Genomic DNA, 21,877 nt, shown 5'->3' with positions numbered 1-21,877 from the left:
ACTAAATCAATGTATATTTACGACTACAATAAATAAACAGTAACTATCTTACTGGACCTGTGGTCCTTGTTCCCACACCTGTCTGAGAGCTGTGTATGGACATGCAGCGTAAATAGCATACTTTACAGCTCAGCTGACATATTCATCATAGTTGCTCCAGACAGTTCAAATGCTCCATGTTACAGAAGTTTGTATGTATGTCGGACAAATGCTGAAAATAAAAACTCCACTGGATGGACGGGGAACACGGTGACACCTTGGAAATTTTCATGTCAATTTCAGGCTAAGTGCTTGTGACCTTCATTGCAGGGCATGTCAAATCCAATAGCACACCATTTGCTCACTCACTTACTCAGCAGGCCGGAAAGTATACAACAACTAGACAGTGCGACACAAAGAAGTCGAATTGATGAGTTTACCGCGATGAAGATACAGCAGAGTCTGGACATGCTGGGCAGCCAGACACAGAAAACAATAGGTGCACGTGGTTTAACATTTCTAACCTCACATAGACCCATGGTGTGTTATCTTCAAAAGTTTGCAGCATTTTTTTAAATTTCTTTAGGACAAACTTAAAAGAAATTAGAAAACACCCAAGGTTTGAAAAGAGGGGCCAGTGCTCAAGTGTCTTAAACCTGCTTTTATCCTGTTTGTTGACACACATCTGCAGTAAATCACATTTTTTCTTTTATTTTTTTCCTTTGATTTCCTTTCCTGCCTTTTTAAGACGTAAGTTACATTTAGTTCGTTCGTATATCCCATTAGCCTTGTTTGCTAAAAGCACATATGCAAGCAGCATAAGAATAGAGGAAATCAGGAATAAAGAACCAGGCAAAAATTACTTAATACTGTTTTATCTTTGCAATTGATATTGATGCACCTACATCCACAAATTAAGCTTTGGGAACAAGGTCAGGTGTGACTGAGTAATCTCTCGCTAGCACACATTTTACTCTTCCTATGGAAAGTGAGAAATAAACTCCTCGCGTTTCCCTCGGTCTCGCTCGTCTCTCTGCCAGTGTGCAAAGCTTAACATACTTTTGTTGTAATTTTTGGTCCACTGCACACTAAGTGATTAGTGTTAAAGTCAGTGGATACATGCACTACACGAATCAAGTGCAACATAAGATAAGATAATGTGAGATAAAATTATTCCTCTAGAAGAAAATCAGCAGGAGAAAATTGATTTATCTAATACTGCATCAACAGGAGAAAATGTTAAACACACAGTAAAACCCACTTCAGTAAAGTGTGCCAGCTATCTTTATTAACCTGATCACCCTGTGTGTGTATATAAAGTGTTGTCTTGCCTTTACCCTTTGTCATGATGTGTGTTATCCTGCCTGGTGTCGTCTCCTTCTGTTGCTTCTGTGACTTCTTCTGGTTTTGGCTTCATGTTTTAGACTTTATGCACTGGCGGCTGGCCTAAAAAACGTCTCTTCTTATGTTAATTCACTTGCTTCCTTATTATCCTGCACATTATGACAGTCCAGTTCTTTTGCTGATTAGTCCTCATCACAAAGCAGTCTGTTTTTGGTGCTTATTAGTTTTCCTGGTATTTGAATGTCTGTAAGAAATCTCACGCCACCCATCTCGCAGCTGCGGTAATATGTCAATAAAAGCTCAAATTGAAAATGTAGTGCTGGTGGAGTGTGAACAAGGCAGGGAATTGGGTGCCAACTCATTAAGTTGATTGGTTTCATTTTATATTATAAGTACCTTTGTCCTTTTAAGTATATTTCACTGAGGTAATGTTATGATTTAGCAATGTAAAACACTGAACTGAACTAAGCCCTGGTGACCTGTTTTACGTCCACCAAGTCTCACGGCAATCTCACAAATGTCTCATGAAATATTTGGTCTGGACCAAACGACACCACTATGGTAGCTAAAGCAAACACCACCTGTGTTATAGCAGATGTACTAATTGGTTTGATGACAGCTGCTTCTCCACAAAGCCGCCTCCAGCATGATGCAGATCCAGAATCTACTCTAATCGGTAGATGATAATGACTAACTCAAGTTAGCCAAAGGAAATGCAAACAAGGACATTATTCTTTCAACACACAGCTCTGCAAACAGCAAACAAATTGCTGAGGTAGTGTCTGAAATTTTCATAGGATATTTGATTTTTCTCCCACTGGTTTGATATTCTCTGGATTGTCCACGTGAGGATCTTAAATCTGCAGATCATGGTTGATGAACTTATTTTATTCAAGAGACGAAGAATTCTGTCCTTTTTGATGTTCTTTCAGCAAAAGGACCAACGAGAAAGTACCAATAATACAAACAAGCACAACGAAGTGTTTGAGTGAAAACCAAAAACCAAAAAAAAGTAATGCAGAAACACTTCTGTATATAAGTTCTGGCATAAATGAATAGCAAAAATAAATAAATAAATGTCAGCAAGTGAATTTTTATTAAAAGTCTCCTTTTAGTTAATGACAGAGCTATCTAAACGCTAATGAATCGGCCTTATCAGCTCTTTTTCCTAATGTGTTTTCGTGCTCTGGCTTCAATCAGCAGTGATGCACACCACTAGCTGGCCACCATCAAATGAGCTTTAGGAGATGATGATGCTGCCCTGAGTTTACCTTTACTCAATTTGATTTTATGGCAGAGGTTGGTCCCAAGAACGAGCGGTATTAAGAGCTGCAGTGACAAAGAAAAGAAAAGAAAACTAATGAAGTATGAGAAACTCCCAGAATCAGCAGCAGAAACTCCCCAGCAGGCTGTAAATACAGTGGGGTAAATAATTATTTGCTAAAAGTTTGCTCATTTGCATAAGAAATAAACACTCTAATTTCTTTGGTCGTTTCAATTCAACCAAATTTCAGAAAAAAGACATTACATAAATGTTATAAAGCAATATGCATGTCATTGCAAGAAAACATGACTTAGTACTCGGTGGAGAAACGCTTTCTGCAAGCACAGCAGTTAGACGTTTATTGTAGTTGGTCAGCTGGTTTGCGCGTATCTCAGGGGGGATTTTGGACCACTCTTTACAGCAACTCTAAATACTTTAGTTTTTTGGCAACTCAAGGTTTTAGCTTCCTTCACAGAAGGAAGAATATAGAACTGAGGTCTGAAGACTGGGTAATAAACCCCATGACCTCAATGAGCCTCTTCTTTAGCCACTTCTTTGCTGCCTCTTTGTGTTACTGTCATATAGGAAGAACCATGCATCATCTTTTCATTTTCAGGAGGTACTTGTATGGTACATGGCCTCGTCCAATGGCTCCTTAAAGTCACCCTTCTCACTTAGCAGAAAAAAACTCCAAAACATAATGCTTCCACCTCCATACTTGACTTTTGGGATGGTGTTCTTTGGATCATATTCAGCATTATTCTTCCTTCAAACACGTTGGGTCAAAAATGCCCTGAATTCAATTTTGGTTCATCTGACCACAGCCCTTTCTCCTACACCTTCTTTTAATAATTTAGATGCTTATTAAGCAAATTTAAGATCGGCCTGTACATATTTCTTCTTGTATGCCCTGCAAGATTTCAGTGCATTAGGGCGTAATGTGTTACTGATTGTGTAACTGCCTTCAGCTCATTAACAAGCTCGTGATCATTATCACCCAATGAAGTAAGATCCTCAAGGATGCCGAACAGTGGGTAAGTGGGTACATTTTTACCAAAGAAGGTAGAAAAGGCGACAAAACTAAAAATGTCTTCAAAATAATCCTCATAAGTGTATTTCTGAAATCTACTGATGTCTTGATGCACTCTCTCACCAACTGTGTGCTTTCTGTTAACGTCATGAAATTAAAAAAAAAAAAATCAGCAGCACAGTTTAAAAAGGTGAAAAGCTGAAGAACAAACTTTTCCCTGATAATATGTCAGGTGAAAAAGAACAAGAATGAGGACTGTTTAATTACTTATCACGTCTCTTTCACTCATCCCAAGCAGGAAATCATGTTTAAAACAGAAACGTCAAAAGGAAGAAAGACTTTTAAAGTCAGCTAGAACAAAAAAACGTAAAATCATCAGAACAACTGGATTAGTTTCAAATGTAATTCAAATTTCTCTTGACAACTGTTGTAACACTTTCTATATTTGTGAAACTGCTGATCACGTTCACACCAACAACAGCAAAAATGTTTTTTCAAATAAAGCACTGAATGTTGAGTGTGGGTTTGTTTAGCACAGATTTTGTAATCACTTTAAGTCGTTACCTGGTAGTGATTTGGTTGATCCTTGGAGTCCAGCCCTTCCCTCCCTCCAGGAGACTAGTTCCATTACCCAAGCTGTAAGTTGAGGAGAGCCTGGCTACTTCCTACACAAACTCAGACTTCTTCCTCACCAGGAAGGCAGCATCTCTTATCGCTGAAGCCTGAAAGTCTGAAAGCACTTTCATTAACTGTCTGTTCCACAATCAACCTGACACTATTAAATGCAGCAGCCCTTATTATAGCTTGAATAAAGATTAAATTATCTGTCAGTTCATCACTATGACAAAACCCTTTCATGCTGTCAAACTGTTTTCAAAATATTACATTGTTTCTGAAGACATTAATTATTGTTTATTTATTCGTTGTGTATTGGTTGGCTGAGCGGAACATTGTTACATCCCTCTTAAATAGCTACATGTCCTCAATATGCTGTCAGAACAGGTCTTACTTGGCCAGGAATAATCTCTAATAAGCCTTTCCACCTTAATGGTGTCGCTGCTACTGCCTAACCTAAACCAGGTTTTACGTCTCACCACCAAAACACGGGAGCCTGTTTCAGAAAGTAAGCACCACAAGTCGACAAAAAGTTCAGAGCCACCGACAGCAAAGACCGACAAATGCTGAACACATATTCTGTCTGCCATCATTTTCTTTTCTCAGCTTCAGCCAGTGAAGGGAATATAATAATCAATTCTCAAATTGTGGGTTGGTTCTCAAAAGGCACCTGAGATAAAACCTGCTCTGAACCAGCAGCACTACAGTACTCAGACCCCAAGACATTAGCAGCAGATCTTTTACATCCTGCAGTCTCTCAACACTCTCTGCACACTTCATGGTTTGTTTCACCTCAGACTCAAGTTGAGATTCATCCCTGATAAACCAAAAACATCCCGGGACCTTCACCTCTTTTTTAGTTTGGCTAGAACAATTTGGTGAATGGACTGGTTCTTATATACTGTAGTGCTTTTCTACTCTACCCGAGCACTCAGAGTGCTTTATGCAACAAGTCTCATTCACCTCTCATTTACAAAAGCACATTTTTTCCCTATGCTTCAGAGCTTTCTATTTAACACACACACATACACACTCTCATGGATGCATCGGAGAGCAACTTGGTCCTTGCCCATGGATATTTGGCATGCAGACTGGAGCAGCCAGGGATCGAACCTTGTGACCTGCTCTGCATCTTACAGTCACCCCAGTCATCTCAGACACCATTACTTTACCGTTAAAACACCTGAGACTGTGCTGCTGTATGACATGTTGCTGATACCTGAATCACATTTATCACCTTAGCCTCGAGTGTAACTGTGATATCAGACATTAACAAAACGAAAACTGTGTTTGTGTAACAGCTGCCCAAGATAGTCCTAAAACACTGTTCACAGTCCTTATCAGAGTCTCTGTGTTTGTGGCCAGCAAAGACTATAAAAAGAAAGGGTTCATGCAGTGCATCCGATTAAACAGATAGTGGAAAATGTTGAATTGTGGTTTCCCTTATCACAGTAATCACACTGCAGGGGAGACTCACAGCTCAGTCAAGCTTCTGCATTTCTCACAGTTTACTTGATAACATCTCACAGTTACATGTGACATGGGAGCTTAATTTTAACATGAGTTGTGATAAGAAAACCAAATAGGTCTCGACTTCAGCAGCTTTTGCTAAAATCACATTATACAGTACAAATCTAACTGGGTCTGCTGAAGCTTCAGAGCCTCGGTCACAGGCGCTCTGCAGGGCAGGTAGCACCAAAGAGGGAGCAGGCTGCCACTCGTTTATTTCCAACTGCCACAAATGTATGTTATATAAATAAAACAAGACCCTGTAAGAATCTGCAGAGATCACTGCTGACCTCTGATTTCACCCTGAAGCAAAGCTCCAACCAGGCTTCACCATCTGCTCCAGGGTTACTCCGTCACTGTGATTTTAACGCCACTGCCACACGCAGCATTCTCACTCAGCTTTTTATCAGTTTTTATAGTAATACCAATGAACAAACACTCTGTATCAAACAACAAAGTGCTAATCTGGAATTTACAAAAACATTTTCTCACATTGCTTTAGGTGTTAAGTACCTTTTTGCATTATCGTGCTGGATGGAGTGCATTAGATACAATTAACTGACACTGTACATTATGTACACTCATATACAGCATGCATTAGGTCCCTCCAGTGATGCAGCAGTTAACACATTTGTTTGGTAAGTGCAAGCTTGTTGGTTCAATTCCAGGCAGAGACACAAATCTGCTTTAGGATTGTGTCAGGTAGGGCATCTTGTGTAAAACTGCCAAATCAAACTTGTGGAGCTTCTTACTGTGGTGACCATTTGTGGCAGGGGAGAAGCTGAAAGTAACTTTCTATACTGCAGTTTGTGCTATTAAATGTTATCCATCCATCTGTTTGTCTAGTTCAGGGGCCTGGCAGACCCGGAGCTTATCCCAGCTTTCATTTGGCAAGAGGCAGGATACACCTTGGACAAGTCAAGAGACACACTGTGGCCGAGCACCTCGTGCATGTCTTTAGACTGGGGGAGGAAGCGAAAGCAACCAGAGTGAACCCACACAGACACAGGAGAACGAGGAAAGACCCCAGAGATTTGTGACTTGGACCTTTAACTTTGAGTAGAAGTGACAGGCTTTGGATCCAGGCAACTAACAATGTGATCACATGATATGCACCAAATCTGTGAGGAGAACTGTGATTCAGACCATGGATTGCGATTCTGTTCTGATATTATCCTCTAACTGAGAGTATTACTGAGAACAAAAGCGGGAAAAAAAATGTGTTTGGGACAATAAACAGTGTTGATCCTATTTAGTTCTATTTAACAGATGCTCTTATCCAGCCTGATTTACAGTTCAATTTTAAATCAGATTAAAAAAAATAGCCTGCAACGCTCACAGCGCAAAAGCAAGTGCGGGTCAAAAAAAGTACAAGGCGAGACAAATAGTGCATTTCATATGCTGGTGTAGATTCAAGGTGGTGCTTCACAGAGAAGGAAACAACCCAGCTTAAAGCAGGGGGAGGAATTACAGCACTATGCTTTTTCATAATGGGCTATGCCTCACTGCTCAGCTGTGGCCTAAATACAAAGACAACAAACAGTTCTCTACAATGAGATTAAAAGAAGGGTGAATCACTTCAAACACCACTAAATTAAGGGTTTTAAAGTTTTTCTGACCATATTAATTGTTTGAGATAAGTTTTGAAGAAGCGTCTGAGGGATCAAGAAGAGTAGAAAAGACTTTCTGTTATCTCAGGTTTTCCAACTACTGTTCCACTGAATGTAAAATGTTGCATTTTGCTGATTTTTAAAAGAAAAAGAAATAAAACTATGACAGAGACCTTCCAACTTGAACCTTAGTCAGAGACACTGAACAGAAGGGGTGGACAAATGAATAAACCAAGCACAGAGAACGAATTTCTGGCAAAACACAACCTCACATCAAACGCACATAGTCTGTGTCTTCTAAAACTTTCACTGTTTCTAAAGTCATTTTTGTGCTTTGTAAAGTCTTTCCAGCTACGACACAGTATTAATAATTTCCCCTCTTTATAGCGCGCTATGAATACGAAATTAAGCAATCAAGCTGTGACTGAAGTGCAAAGATTCAGCTTCAATTCAAGGGTCTGCCAAAATCGGCGCAGTGACAGTTATGAATTATAACCTTTTAAAAGTGATGCAACTTTCACTGGGTCCAAAGTGAAACACAAGAAAAGCATTTTGAAATCTTTTTTGTCATCAGTGACTGAACTCTATAAACCATGGATGTCACGAAAGTCTCAGTTTTGATGCAAACCTTTGGTCTTTTTGGTCTTAAAAAAAAGCTCTTAAGTTGCTTCCAGTAATGTTTTGGGTCATTGTCTTTCTGTTTCTTTGCTTGGTTTCTTTACTTGAAAGCGCCGTCGCATCAATTTTTAAACACTCGAGTGAATCTGAGCACAAAGTATGACTCCTTCCACTCAAGAATTCATCCTGCTATCAGCAGCCACATCGTCCGACACCAGTGATCCAGCAATCGCTGATCCGGCCTCTCTTTTTACCTCTTTGCTCTTTTCATTTTCTTTTCAGCCTAATGAATGCCTCCTTCACTTTATATGATGCCTATTTGCACCGCATATTGACAGGCACCGTGAAAAGCTAGTGCATGCACAGTCTTTTGCTGTGCTCGCTCCTCCTGTGTGAGTGTATATCAACAGCACGCTCAGGCTCTATGAGTAAAGGCTTCCTTACTTCGTGGCTTGTTCCTATCATTTCCATGCGCCTCTCTTCCTGTGCCCTAGATTCCTCTCATATGTCACCCAGCCAGCCAGAAAGCCAGACCTCCTGAAAATCTCTTCACTGGAAACTAACCTGCCTGCCTCAGACGTTTCCACAGTAAGACCTTGTTGCCCATCGTCTTATTTGCTAATAAAATACCTGAACTGATTCCTACAAGTCCACCTTCTACATCGTTGAGTTATTCACTGCGACTTTCCCCATTTGTGAAATTACCTGCTCCGTGTCACCAGATCAAAAAAAGCTTAAATATGTGGAACCACAAATAACTGAAAACACTATTTATTTTAACGCATCTCTTTGTATCTTCTGTCTCCAAACTTTAAATGTTACAATTTCATTTAAATGTCACACCACACTTTCGCTTTGTGACACCTTACAAAAATATTTTCTTCTTTATCTCAACAACCGTGGAAAACATAAAAGAGGTTTATGATCCCAAAGGTGGAACACAATTCTGCTATTTCTCTACTGAAGAGAAAACAGAGTCAAACGCGGCACGCTGACAACAGGATCCGCTATCACTACACAGCCTGGCAGTAAAATGTCAATACATTTCCATATAAGAAAGAGCAGCTGCAGCTTTCTGTTTTCACTGCTACATGATCGGATCATGAGTCACTAGTGAGTCATTCAGTTTGCCTCTCTGAAAAGACCACCAAGAACCTCAATTATCACCTAAGCACCAATAATTAAGGTGCAGCTTACAGCATCCGCTTAGTGGACTCTTTTGTGCACTGCTCTGAGGTTTAGATGCTCTGGGTTTTCATTTCTTAGAGACAAAGCACTCAACTATATTTTAAAAAGATAACAGTGATAAGGAGACAGTTACACTTTTATAAAAGAATATATTTGCTAAATAATTCAGCACTCTAGGTGAAAGAGGTTCACTGTGATTCAGTGACATCACTACTGGTACAGCTGATGTCACATCCTCTTAACAGGTGATAGTTTTTTCATAATGCACGCTCCCAAACTAATCTCACACTTTTTCTTTACTTATTCTGCAACATTTTCTCAATTTTTCAGCATCCCTGCTGTTTCATCAGTAGAGAATGACTCCTGGTGGTAGAAGCCACAACGAAAATCAACCTGTGGATCATCTCAAGCTCAACTTTATCAATTCATCCATCCATTCTCTTCCACTTAACCAATTCGGAGTTGAGGGGAGCGCTGGAGCCTATCCCAGCTGCCACAGGGCAAGAGGCAGGGTACACCCTGGACAGGCCACCAGTCTGTCACAAGCTTCAAGCCATCCACAGTTGCAATCACACTCACACCTACGGCGAATTTAGGATCACCAACTAACCTGATCCAACTAACTTTGGACCTCCTTGCTGTGAGGCAACGGTGCTAACCACTGTTCAGCTCACCTCTGATGTCCTAAAAAGAAATTCCCATCAACCAATTCCCAAACTCCATTAAATAGATGTATAAAAAGAAGTATGATGTTAATGTAAGTTGAGGTGAATGAATGTTATCACTGTCTATAACAATCAGTTTCAACAGCAGGTGCTCCACTTGTTTGCACAAACAAGCTTCTTCTCTGATTCAGTTCAGTTCAGTTTTATTTATACAGCACCAAATCACAACAGTCGCCTCAAGGCCCTTTAAATTGTCAGGTAGACCCTACAATAATGCATACAGGGAAAAACCCAACAATCACATGAACCCCTATGAGCAAGCACTTTGGCGACATTGGGAAGAACAAACTCCCTTTTAACAGGAAGAAACCTCCAGCAGAACCAGGCGCAGGGAGGGGCGGGGCCATCTGCTGCGACTAGTTGGGGTGAGGGTTCTGCAACCTTCAAACTAACAGTAACAGAAAGTTCTTGGGTTTGAAGAAGGACCCATTCTTATCATTTATGTCTACTAATCTTAATTTTGCTGTTTTATACAGTACTGTGTATCACTTAGTGTGCTGTACTGATGATGTTGAGTCATTTAAAGGCTGTTGAGTGCCAAAAATGGCATTTTAATTGTTTTCAAGTTGGCTGCTTTGTAAAACACAAGTTGGAAACATGTTACACCCACAAAGTTTGAATTCACAATTCTGCAGCAGTTTGTATTTTTAGATATGTTCAGTGAGATGTTATGCTGATGAAACATCAAAGCCATACTTGAATCTTGTGGGGGTGTTTGGGGAGAAAAAAAAGGCTTAGAGCAGTTTTTCTGTCTCCTCTTAAAGAGATTTTTTTTTAATTATTTTTTGTTGTTGTTGTGTTTGTACTTTTTCAGAGGAGTGTGTAGGTTTTCTTACTGCTACAGTGGGAGTTGGGCTTGTATATACACCTTCTTTACTGATGCTTTCATTGCTGGTTGTTGAAAAGAGATGCTTGAATTCATGGATATTAAAGATCTAATTGGATCTATTATTTTATGACAGTACTGTGAGCACAGCATTGTGGGTGGGGTGTCGATTTTGTGGATGCTGAAACTTCTTGATCCCCCTGGAGGTAGGCTCTCATTCGCCCCATGTCCTCGATCAGCCCTGCCAGCTCACTGTGTAGGTGATCACATACAGCAGGTGCTTAGGACTGTCATTTGCCATTCACAATAAATAACACACACTTTGTGAAGAACATGAGCGTGCTTTTGAAGCCAATGCTCAAAAAAACAGTGTGAGCCTATTGGATTCTTTTGGATCACATTCACATCTGTAGTGCGGTTCATTTATACAAAATTTGAAGTACAAAATAAAACATATTTTATGATGTATCAGTTTCTGCGCTCACATGCCAGGAGTTTATTTGTCTGCTTGGTTTTATTAATTTTGGCAGGTTAAAATGCTGTAATTCAAGCCATGGTGCAGACTAAACAAGTGACCCAAGAGTACCAGGAAATGGGACTCTTGAATTTCTTCCATTTGCATGAAGCATAAATACTCATACATTTACATTTGTTCACGTGTATTAGCCTATGATGATTAGCCTGTAGAAAGAGTTATCTCAAATCATTTGCATTTGAAGGTCAACTGTAGTTAATGAAACTAAAGAGAAAACTGTAAAGGATGATTAGACACAGAGGACAGAGGTAGAAGGGCAGTAAGTCTTGAAACACAGTTTACCTCAGGATACTTGTAATGTGCCGGTGCTCACTGCCAAGTGAGGGGGGAAAACTTTTGCTGCAAAGAGTGGGATCTTTTGATCTCATGTGTATGTAGATGAGAGTAATCCCAGCTGTGTCAAAGGACAAAATGTTTTATTTTGGTCTTGGAGTTTCCCTAAAATTGACTAGAAGAGAACAGTCTGATTGAATGGGCTGAATGTCTCACTCAACATCTCCTTATCTATGCACAGCTTTACAACTCCCTTAACTCTTTATGCCATAGATTCAACAAGGTGTTGAAAAGTATCCTGAAAGATTTTGGTCCATATTGACAATAGCATCACAGTTTCTGCACATGCATGATGCTTATTTCCAGTTCCACCACCTCCCACAGGGGCTCTGTTAGAGTGAGATCTGGTGATTGTTGAGGACATGTGAGGACAATGAACTCATAACCATGTTCATAAAACCTGTTTGAGATACAGTGCATTAGCAGCTGTCTGAAGATGAGTACACTCTCGTCATAAATGGATGCACGTGGTCAGCAACAATAGTCAGATAGTGTTTAAACAATGATCTTGTCAAAATTAATGGAATTATGGACACAGTCAGATTTTGATTCAGCATACAATACCATCAGGAAAGCCTTCATTTTTCAGCATGATCCCAAAAACACTGATAATACAGTAAAAGCATACCTGGATAGAAAAACGCACAGTGGAACACTTTCAGGCGTGGATTATTCTCCCCAGAGTTGCAGTCGCCTTTTTTGCTGCCTTGTCTAAACCATGCTGTTCACAGTCCTAGTGCTTTGTGTGTTCTGGGGAATTAGCAAAATATAAGTATAGCATCATATATACAATACTGTATATATAAGTATATACAGTATTGTATATGCTAGTGACTAAATGCAGGATGATGAGCTCACTATCCAGCCAGATACAGGCTGTTACTGGGATTTGTTGTTCCTCTGATCTCTGTGTTAGTAGTGAGTGCAAATTTCCCATAGAGTCACAAAAGTCACATTAGTAGGAAATGTGTCAGGTCCAAATAAAATGAAATTATTTTTAACTGTCAAATGTCAGTCTGTAAAATAATGAACTAGTATAACTGTAATTAGACAAACAATGTTAAAATTCAAATGATGACCTGCGAATTTAGTCTTGACTAGAAATGCTTATTATTAATCACTCAGTATAAGCTCTTTCTGACAGTCGATCTTTCAAATGAACACATTAGGTGCCATAAAGTGCAGTATGAGGTCTGAGCAATATCTGACTCTTAAGTACAGGCTGAGCTGATCTATAAAGCCTGTTCACTTGCTTTTAGTTCCTTTGTACTGAAGCTGGCAGTAAGTCACTCACAGGGTGTCGTGAGGTTCCCCACCAATCTGGAGCGGAACAGCTAAAATGAATATTTGCAGCCCCCAATAAAGAAAAAGGGAAAAAAAAATATTTTAACACTTGCAGAAATAGTATTTCTGATAAGTCCAAAAAATATGAAACTGTACTAATAATCTTTATTTAAATAAATTTCAGTCTGTGTCTCTCTTTTCTTTTTTTGGAAGTTGATTTAAACATATAATGTAAGGAGTCTATTAATCTATGCTTTTTGTTTGTTTTGGGATTTATGCCACAATGAAAATAATGTTACTTTGAACCAACTTAGAAAAATTACTCTAATTTGATAAATGTGTTAGTTTTACTCAGACTAAAATTCTGATTTGATTGAAACTCTAAATTTCTATTTAAAATAAGTTTTATTCAGAATTATTAGTGTACATTGAAAAAAAACTAAAAAGATAATTTAAAAAAAATTCACTTTGGTAAATTGAATGAGTTACAAATACATTTGTCCTTTAGACGTGTCCTGATATAAAATGCTGCTCAACAAATCTTCACAAAAATCCTTATTCCTTAAAATTCACCACAAACAAAAGCTATAGTTTTACAAAGAAAGACAATTTCTTTAAGGTGAAACCAGATTTTGTCACAATCAATTCTCCTTTGAAGAACCAAATGTAATATGGTGCATTTTTACAACATAAAGCACTGAACTCTGCTATTTACAACAGTTAACAGTATAACAATTGATAAGTTAAAGAAAAAAAACACACCAGACAAAATGAAGCAAAAAGCTTTCCCTTCCCAGCCCCCACCAAACCCCTCTTTTTAAACAATTCAATTCAGCATATTTTTGAACTTCTCACATTTAAACATTAGACTGGTAATGTAAGAGCTATTAACATTAACATTTCTAACACTACGCAAACATGGCTACCTAAATTAAAGGAATATAATACAAATAAGCTATAAAAGACAAAAAAAAAAGATGCAGTGTCCACGTCTCTTTGGCTGATCCAGGGTTTGTGTCATTTTCTGTGGTTCGATCTCCATGAACAGCTTCTGCAGTTTTTCAAAGGTGTATTTGAGCTCTCTAGGTTGAGAGTATAAATCCGTCCAGAACTCGTGCGCATGTTCACTGCTGAGCGAGGTGGTGGACACAGGAATCAGTGCCGAGCAATGCAAGTGGCATCGAACAGTCACGTGACACGATCGCCTTTGACTTGAAGTACATATTTACTTAAGGACAAATTGTCAGCTCCATACGGTCGTCCTCATTCTGGACGATCTTGTGAGCGGCCCTTTGAAGCCAGACTTTAAGGAACGGGAGTTCTTGTACTTGAAATGGCTCAGGAGTGACGGCATGTGGAACAGTATTATAGGGTTACTCCATCAAGGATTCAGAGAAATCCTTGCCATATAATGCACAACCGATTATCTCTCTTATTACAATGCTAGAAATTATTGTTCATTGTTGGAATACGAGTGATTTGATGATGTATAGCGGCCCACAGCATGACATGGACAAAGCAGCACAACAGGCGTCTGCTGCCTCCAGCTCCATCATGTGTTAGCCCTCTCCATCACTGCTCAGCCTGGGACACTTTCAATACTGGCTGAAGAAACATTTAATCTTTCCCTTCCCCTCCAGACAGCACTATGTGCCATGTAATCTTGCTTCTTGGAAGCCGGACCAAATCTCTCATGTTCTGTTGCTACAACTCTGAGAAACATCCACTTAGAAGTACGTGAATAAGCCCGCAGCTGGAAGTCCGACCTTTCAGCAAGCTATAAGACATAAACAGCAGACTTGTAGAAGTCTGTTTTCATCATACAGCTTTATTAGTTTGCCATTATCAAAAAGGGAAAAAATCCAAACACACAGTCCAAACACAATTCTGTTTTCCCAAGAGCCACAAAAAAAAAGACTTTAAATTAAACTGACTGATATTTGCAGCATTTGTGAATGTCAGAGTGTTTAGAAGTCATCAGTGATTAGAAAATCAGAAAAAGAAAGCTTTTCTACTGACGTGCCGGTCAGAGGAGCACAGCGAATGATGTGAATGCGATCAGGGGAGATGTTTGACATGACCTCGTAGATTCTTGAGTGATGTATTTCACTTTTTCCTGAACCACTTATTTATTTGATATTATTTATTTTATACTGACATTGTGTTGTGGGATGCTGCCTGCATCTCACCACAAATTAAAGGTGTAATTTGGCATTGCTGACGTACCGTACTGGCCACGGCTTATCTGTCACGCAGAGATAACCACTGCATTTTTTTGGAGACCTACAAAGTCTGCTTTGGGACACTGCAATGGCATAACATGCAGGTTTATCAGTTTTGCATCTTGTTTTGTTTATGTTTTCCCCTCTCATTATTCATTTCATTTTCACTCACTTTTTACCTTCGCTCACTGGTTATGTTTAGGTAATGAAAGGTGCTCCTTGATGTTTAGGCGCTGAAATGCGCTTTATTAGGTTTTTTGACTAAAAGCTACTTCAGTAGGGTTTGATTGATAAAAGATTGTGGACTGGATTAAAACACTTCAATAACAGCATCCCTGCACAGAGAAAACTGACAAACTTGGGAGTGACAGGCACGTCTTACAGCGCTAACCCAGTGAGTCATGTGCCACGACCAAAGGACACCTTGTGAGACACGCCGGCGGCTTGGAAAAAACTGCATTATTTGGTCAAAAGATTCTGTAAAAGCTGATTGAGGGAAAATCAGCTTCACATAAAACACCAGCGAGGGATTTCACATGCTCTACAGTTCTGATACTTTGTTCCCCACGTTCCTTCGTTTCTTAATTAGCTCTGAGAAATTATCCCAAAGAAAGAGGCTTGTGATATTTTTTTTTATTTTCATCTTCAGCTTCCATCTTTACAAGCTTCATTATGTTTCTGCTCCACGCTTGCCAAACACCATCTGTCACTCAAACAGTGTGGGCTTTGATCTCGTCTTCTACGGCTTTTCTCTGCAAAGTATGGGCGTATTAGAGCTGGATATATCCAAACATTACTTGCTCACCCAGCATTAAAAAAATTCCCTGATGTTTTGTGTTTGTGTTTTTTTCCTAATAATATAAAAGAATGTCAACAGAAATGAGATGAAGTTGGAAAACCTGCAGTGCAAAAATTTTCTAAATGAGTCCTCCTCTGCTGCGAGGATGAATTCTCATCAGACTATAGCACGACTTTTTGCACCCCAGGGTAAATATCCCTGGTTGGATCCAGTCGTGTTGCAGTCCAGACAGATGAGCTTAATATACCACTGTGGCCTTCACACCTGAGTCCCTGCTGTTCTCTCGTGCATTGAGGCTACTGAGAGACACGCACAGTATGAGGAAATGTAGGAAATACTACCTCATCTACTCTTTATTATTCTCTTGAATTTCCCATCTGTCACGTTGGTGTATTGATTGTAAGTTGATGTCAGCTTCTTGTTTTTACTTTCTTTTCCCTCTGCTGATGTCCGTGTTTATCTGCTCACAGTATATTCTGTACAAACCTAACATCCATACAACCAACATATTTAATTCAAAGGAACTGATTTTTACTCAGAAGGAGAAAAGCATTCGTGAGATTGATATCTGTAGCTCAGTTACATATAAACTCTTGTTAGAGCTACAACCAGGAATATTCCATTAGTGGCTCATATACTGATTAATCATTAATCCAATTATAATTTTCAATCCACTTTAGTTTGATGTATATAAAAAAGATAACCATCACTTTTAGAAGTGGAACTAGAAAAACTTTGGCATTAGGTGATACCAGACTGATTGATTTTAACTGATAATTAAATCTTTTTATTTTCTCAGAGATATTTTTATTAGATTGAGGCAACAAAGAAAAGGAGATACACACGGAATTATTACACGACAAGCAAGTAGATTTCACAATGATTGTTTGAGCTGACATAATAGAATACAGATTAATGACGCATTCACATATCTTTTAATTGCTTTTATCAGTTTACCCCCTACCGATACCACACAGTAGCCCCATCCCTGAAGCCAGGTTGAGAAAACAAAAACCAAAACAAGAAACACCGCCACAAATACAACAGGACAAAACAGAACAAAATAAAACAAACACACAAATAAATGTAAAAAAAAAAAAGAGAAAAAAAAAGGAAAGAAAATCTACATTATCAATATTGGGGGTGATTTACTGAGAAATGCTGGAAGTCGGTTCGCAAACTGAAGGCTGGAAAAGTACTTCAGGAATCGTCCCCACATCTTGTAAAACTTATCACTGGTATTACTAATCGCATAACGGATCTTTTCAAGGCTCAGATAGTACATAAGATCCCTCAGCCACTGAGCATGGGTGGGCAAAGGAGTACCCATCCATCTTAGTAGGATCGCACATCTAGCCAGAAGAGAGGCAAAAGAGAGTGTGCCACACTGTGACGAGGTCAACCTTGCATCAGCCTCCCCAGTGGTGCCAAAAAGCACAACTAATGGATTAGGATCCATATGGTATCCAAGAATTAGGGATAAGGTTTGAAATATGTCTGTCCAGAATCCTTGAAGGCTAGGGCACGTCCAGAACATATGGATAAGGGGGGAAAAAACTTTAATTAATAAATTATGAATCATTTCAAAAAATCTTTATAGCTCACTTTTTTAATCTAAGTGGATTAAATCGACTTTACATCACCTCTTGTTTTTGTGAGATTAGCCTTATTTCCTGAGTGCTACCAAAACAACCTGCACCACATGCAGAGTTGTGGACAGTTATCCTGGCAACATCAAGGTCCTTCTCCACAGCTGGAGACATTGGGTGAAAACAGAGAGTATTCTTAGTGTGAACATAATGTTCAAACTGTACATAAGTGGAATGAAAAATGAAAATGTTTTCTCGAAAGCCCTGAAAGAATGAGCACAATTTACTGGTTTGTTTAAGTATATTTCATCTGATACTCGTTTGGCACACTAAAGTAAGACCATGAAAGTTGTGCATCCCCTCCATTTATGACTCAAGAATCAGCTTTATGTCAACAATTTATTCAGAATCAAATTGCAGCTTCACAAATCCAAATCAGACTGAAATGAATCTGATCCAGTTAAACTCAGACAACATGTTTTATGATGCAGTAAATATCCTGGATCTCTAGTTCATGATGGCTAAAGCAGGACTTTTATGTCTATTTAAGGGAAGGAAAATGCAAAATTGCACTGATGCAAAAAATCCTGTTTCTATAAGCAAAAAACAACAGACTTGCTCAAAACCCACCAAATACATTAAATGCATCGCTGCATTTTCAGCTGTCATGTATAACATCAGTCACCCACAGTAATGTATAAATATAAGGTTTGCATATTTAGAGAAAAGCTACACTGATTTAGACCAAGCTCCAGTGACTCTATTTGGACTCATTATTGTGAGGACACAAGAATAAAAAAAAACTAAATTCACATTAAAAGCCATCAGAGGTTGAAGCTAAAACCCAGTGAGAGGAGCTGTTGTGTATTTGGAGTGGCAGCATTTGTCTGTCAGATGATTAAACTGTGGCATTTGTTTTGTGTGATGTGAACATTTTTACAGCTCCATCTGCTTTTAGTCAAAGGAGGAGGGGGCTGCTGGGAAGAGAGCGAGAGCGCACTTCCACTGTTTATCCTGCGGGGTGGATCCACACAGAAGGGCAGATAATGTATGAGGGGCAAAAAAAAGTGGGTTAATATCTGGAGGATTCCTCAGAAAGAACAACATGAAGTGAGAGATTATGTCTACAAATTATCTTCAGATATGAGGTTTAAAGCTACAATTAATGATTATTCTAATTGTTAAATATGCCCATAAAAGCACGATTAATCATTTTGCCAGGAAGAAGTCTGCAAATATTAATATTTATTAATAACTCCCCAGATTCCTGATCAGATTTTTTGCCAATTAACTACTAATTATAAAAACCCAGCACACTTCTATTAAAAAAAATTACTTCATGAAATCTGTCACTAACCCAGCAAATACTCACATTACCTGCTATCATCATCAGACATGTTATTTAACGGTTAATCTATGAAAATATACCAACTCAGTTCATTAGCCAATTCATTTATCATCGTTTGAGCTTTAAGAAGCACCTTTTATTACCGCGGGTTAAACACAATGACCTTACTGAGCATAAACTGGATTTAATGTCACATTATTCTTCATTTGAGCTGAAACCACCTTATTTCAAAGAAATTGTTTTGTCTAAAACTTGTGAAAATATAAATTCATTGAAGGAAACGTAAAGGCATAAAAACTCCACAAAATTAAAAATAAAAAGCTTAACACATCAAACGTCAAACAAGGTTAAAGAGAAGTCCATCATAAAACACTCACTTTTCTTGTTTCAATATCAAACAAGTATCAAATCGTACTACTGTAATGTCAATTTGAACTTCCTCCCCACTAATTGGTGCAGTTAGAGAAATAATTGATGAGTAATTACCCATCAGTGAACAAGTCAAAAGATAATTTCAACTGAAAATAATTCTTCAGCTCTTAGAGCGCTGGTGACCGTTTTCACACCTCTTCGTGACATTTGAACAGACCATACAATGAATGAAGCTGACACCGTAACTTTACAATCACGAATCATCACGCTCAGCAAAAGGCAACAAAATACCACGAAGAAGGATAACCTGTCATACAACTTTAAGAACATTTAATAACAACAATGTTATCAGCGAAATGTGACCGCAAACTTTTCCTCCACCAGAAGGCTAATCAGCATCAAAGAGTGCAATAATAAAATATAAGCATCAGCTGTTAATGTTGGAATACTCCGTATAATTTCTTATATCGCGGAAGTTTTCAGTATGTGAACGGTTTTCTGAATCATATAGAAGCACTACAGAAAAAAAGACTCACCGTGAGCGGACAGGTTGACAGACACAAGGTGACAAAGAGCAAACTTTTCATGTTTACTCCTCAGCTGGAAGCCAGTGAGCTGTCCTAACAGGAGGAATTTGGGTTAAAACACTTCATTTAAACTCCAGTTAAGAGTTTTGATCCGGGTAAAAAAACAAAAAAAACTTTAAACATTTTTTTTATTCCATGAACAATAGCGAGCGAAAAAGAGCCCAGTCTGTGGTGTCCTCTATCCACGCTGCTCGCTTCCACTGAGCTGAATGTGCGGACAGATCATTTACCCGCAGCTGACTTCTACTGTCAAGTTCACGATCGCATGCAAGCACATTTCCGGTACAGGCTTTCAAAATAAAAGACAATAGTGTCACAATATCAGATTTTCACGGCAAAAGTTTTTCTCATAATCAAAGAAATGTCACATACACTTACTTGCCACTTCATTATTTACACATTACTGTGCTATACCCCCTTTTGCTTTAATTCTTCTTGGTCTATATTGATGAGATCATATCACATCAGTGATGAGAATCTCCTGTTCCTCCACATCCCAAAGTTCCTAAATTGGATTGATATCTGGTGACTGTGGAGGCCATTTGAGTCATGTTCAAGAAATCAGTTTGAGGCGGTTCCAGCTTTGTGACATGATGCCACATGCTATTGCAGGCAGCCATCAGAAGATGCGTAATCTCTGGTCATCAGCATTGGGGTTGTTACTCCAAAAAGTTACATAAAAGTTAAGTAAGTAACTTGTTACACTACTCGCTATGTAACAGGAGCTCAAATGCACTGTCACATATTTTTAAGTTAACAAAGTAAACTTCAGCCTTCAGTCTAACACGCCAACATTAATCGGATGCGGAACCTTATACCGGATTGAGGAAGTTGGAACAGTTGGTTGACAGGATGGGACGGGTCCTTCAGTATCTGCGCTGCTCTAGTCTGGCATCTCTTGGTGTAGGTGTCCTGAAGCGGGGGGAGAGCAATCCTGCAGCAGCGTTCTGCTGTACAGATCACTCTCTGAAGAGCTTTTTGGTCCTTAACACAGCTGTTCCCAAACCAGGATGTGATGGTGATGTTCTGTGTGAGGATGCTCTCCACAGCGCCTGTATAGAAAATCCTGAGGATCTCTGGAAGTCAGGAAGTCCAATCAGATTTTTAAAATACTTAGATCAGCCCCACTGGTATCAGTCGCTATGCCACATCCAAAGTCACTTGAATCACCGTTTTTAACCATTCTGATGCCCAGTTTGAACTTTAGCAGGCCATCTTGAGTTGTTGCCGTGTGATTGTGTCATCAGATATTTGCTAACGAGGAGCTGAACAGGTATACCTAATGAAATGGCAGTGAGTTTATTACATCTAAAAAGTAGTATTCAAATTTTATTCCATTTACTGTTTGTTTTCTGTCTTTAATGAAATATACTCAAATATAGGTGCAGAAAATAAAACACATAAACATGGCGTTCCCAAAGTGTACAATTACAGAGAGAATTACATGTAATAGAGAATTCTAAGGAAAACAGTTGAACTCATAACAGAAGCTCCACAAAACGTAACACCTGCCATCAATGCGATGTCGACTGAAACACATGGAGGAGGAGGAGGCAGAGAGAGTTCGGGTACAAGGCCACCGGCTGGCAGCTAACTGTTCTGATATACTGTGATTTAATGTCCACTGACCATTAGCTTACATAACCGTTTCCTCGTTCTATTTTTCACATTCTCTGTCCAAAGGAGGACATGCATCTTGGTTTTCTGTCCCTTTGTGTTAGGCCTGTGATGGACTGGTGACCTGTCCAGGATGTACCCTGCCTCTAACTCTATGACAGCTGGAATAAGCAATAACTCCCTCGAGACCCTAAGTTTGATAAGAGCCTATTTTGCAGTGTTAAGAAAATAATTCCTGCCACTGCATTATGTGCAGTATTATCATATTTATGTTAATCATATGATGTCCATATTTCATTTTTAAATTGTGAGTACCAGAATATCATGAAACCCATAAAGTAATACAGAATTAATCACATTCATAAAAAGTTGTATATAGCACTACTCTTCACTAACTCGCTAACCTGTGACGAAGGGGCACAAGTACATTTTGTCACAAGTTAAAATGCCTGTAATTAAGCTCATGCTCAATCAAACATAGGG

General features: G+C 39.0%; 1 protein-coding gene across 1 annotated transcript in view; it reads right to left on the bottom strand.

The window, feature by feature from the left end:
- Positions 1–19,972, bottom strand: part of LOC146368113 (vasoactive intestinal polypeptide receptor 2-like) — a 74,765-nt gene extending 54,793 nt beyond the window's left edge. The window contains exon 1 of the mRNA XM_084912367.1: positions 19,727–19,972. Coding sequence (XP_084768493.1) covers positions 19,727–19,777 — 51 coding nt within the window. The 5' untranslated portion in view covers positions 19,778–19,972. The remainder of the gene's footprint in view (positions 1–19,726) is intronic.
- Between the last annotated feature and the right edge of the window lie 1,905 nt (positions 19,973–21,877).

The sequence above is a fragment of the Perissodus microlepis genome, chromosome 18, assembly GCF_051167445.1.
Source record: "Perissodus microlepis isolate ML-2025 ecotype Zambia chromosome 18, ASM5116744v1, whole genome shotgun sequence".
NCBI classification, from domain to species: Eukaryota; Metazoa; Chordata; class Actinopteri; order Cichliformes; family Cichlidae; genus Perissodus; species Perissodus microlepis.
Note: the sequence above shows the minus strand (reverse complement) of the source record. Positions and strands in the feature narration are given on the sequence as shown.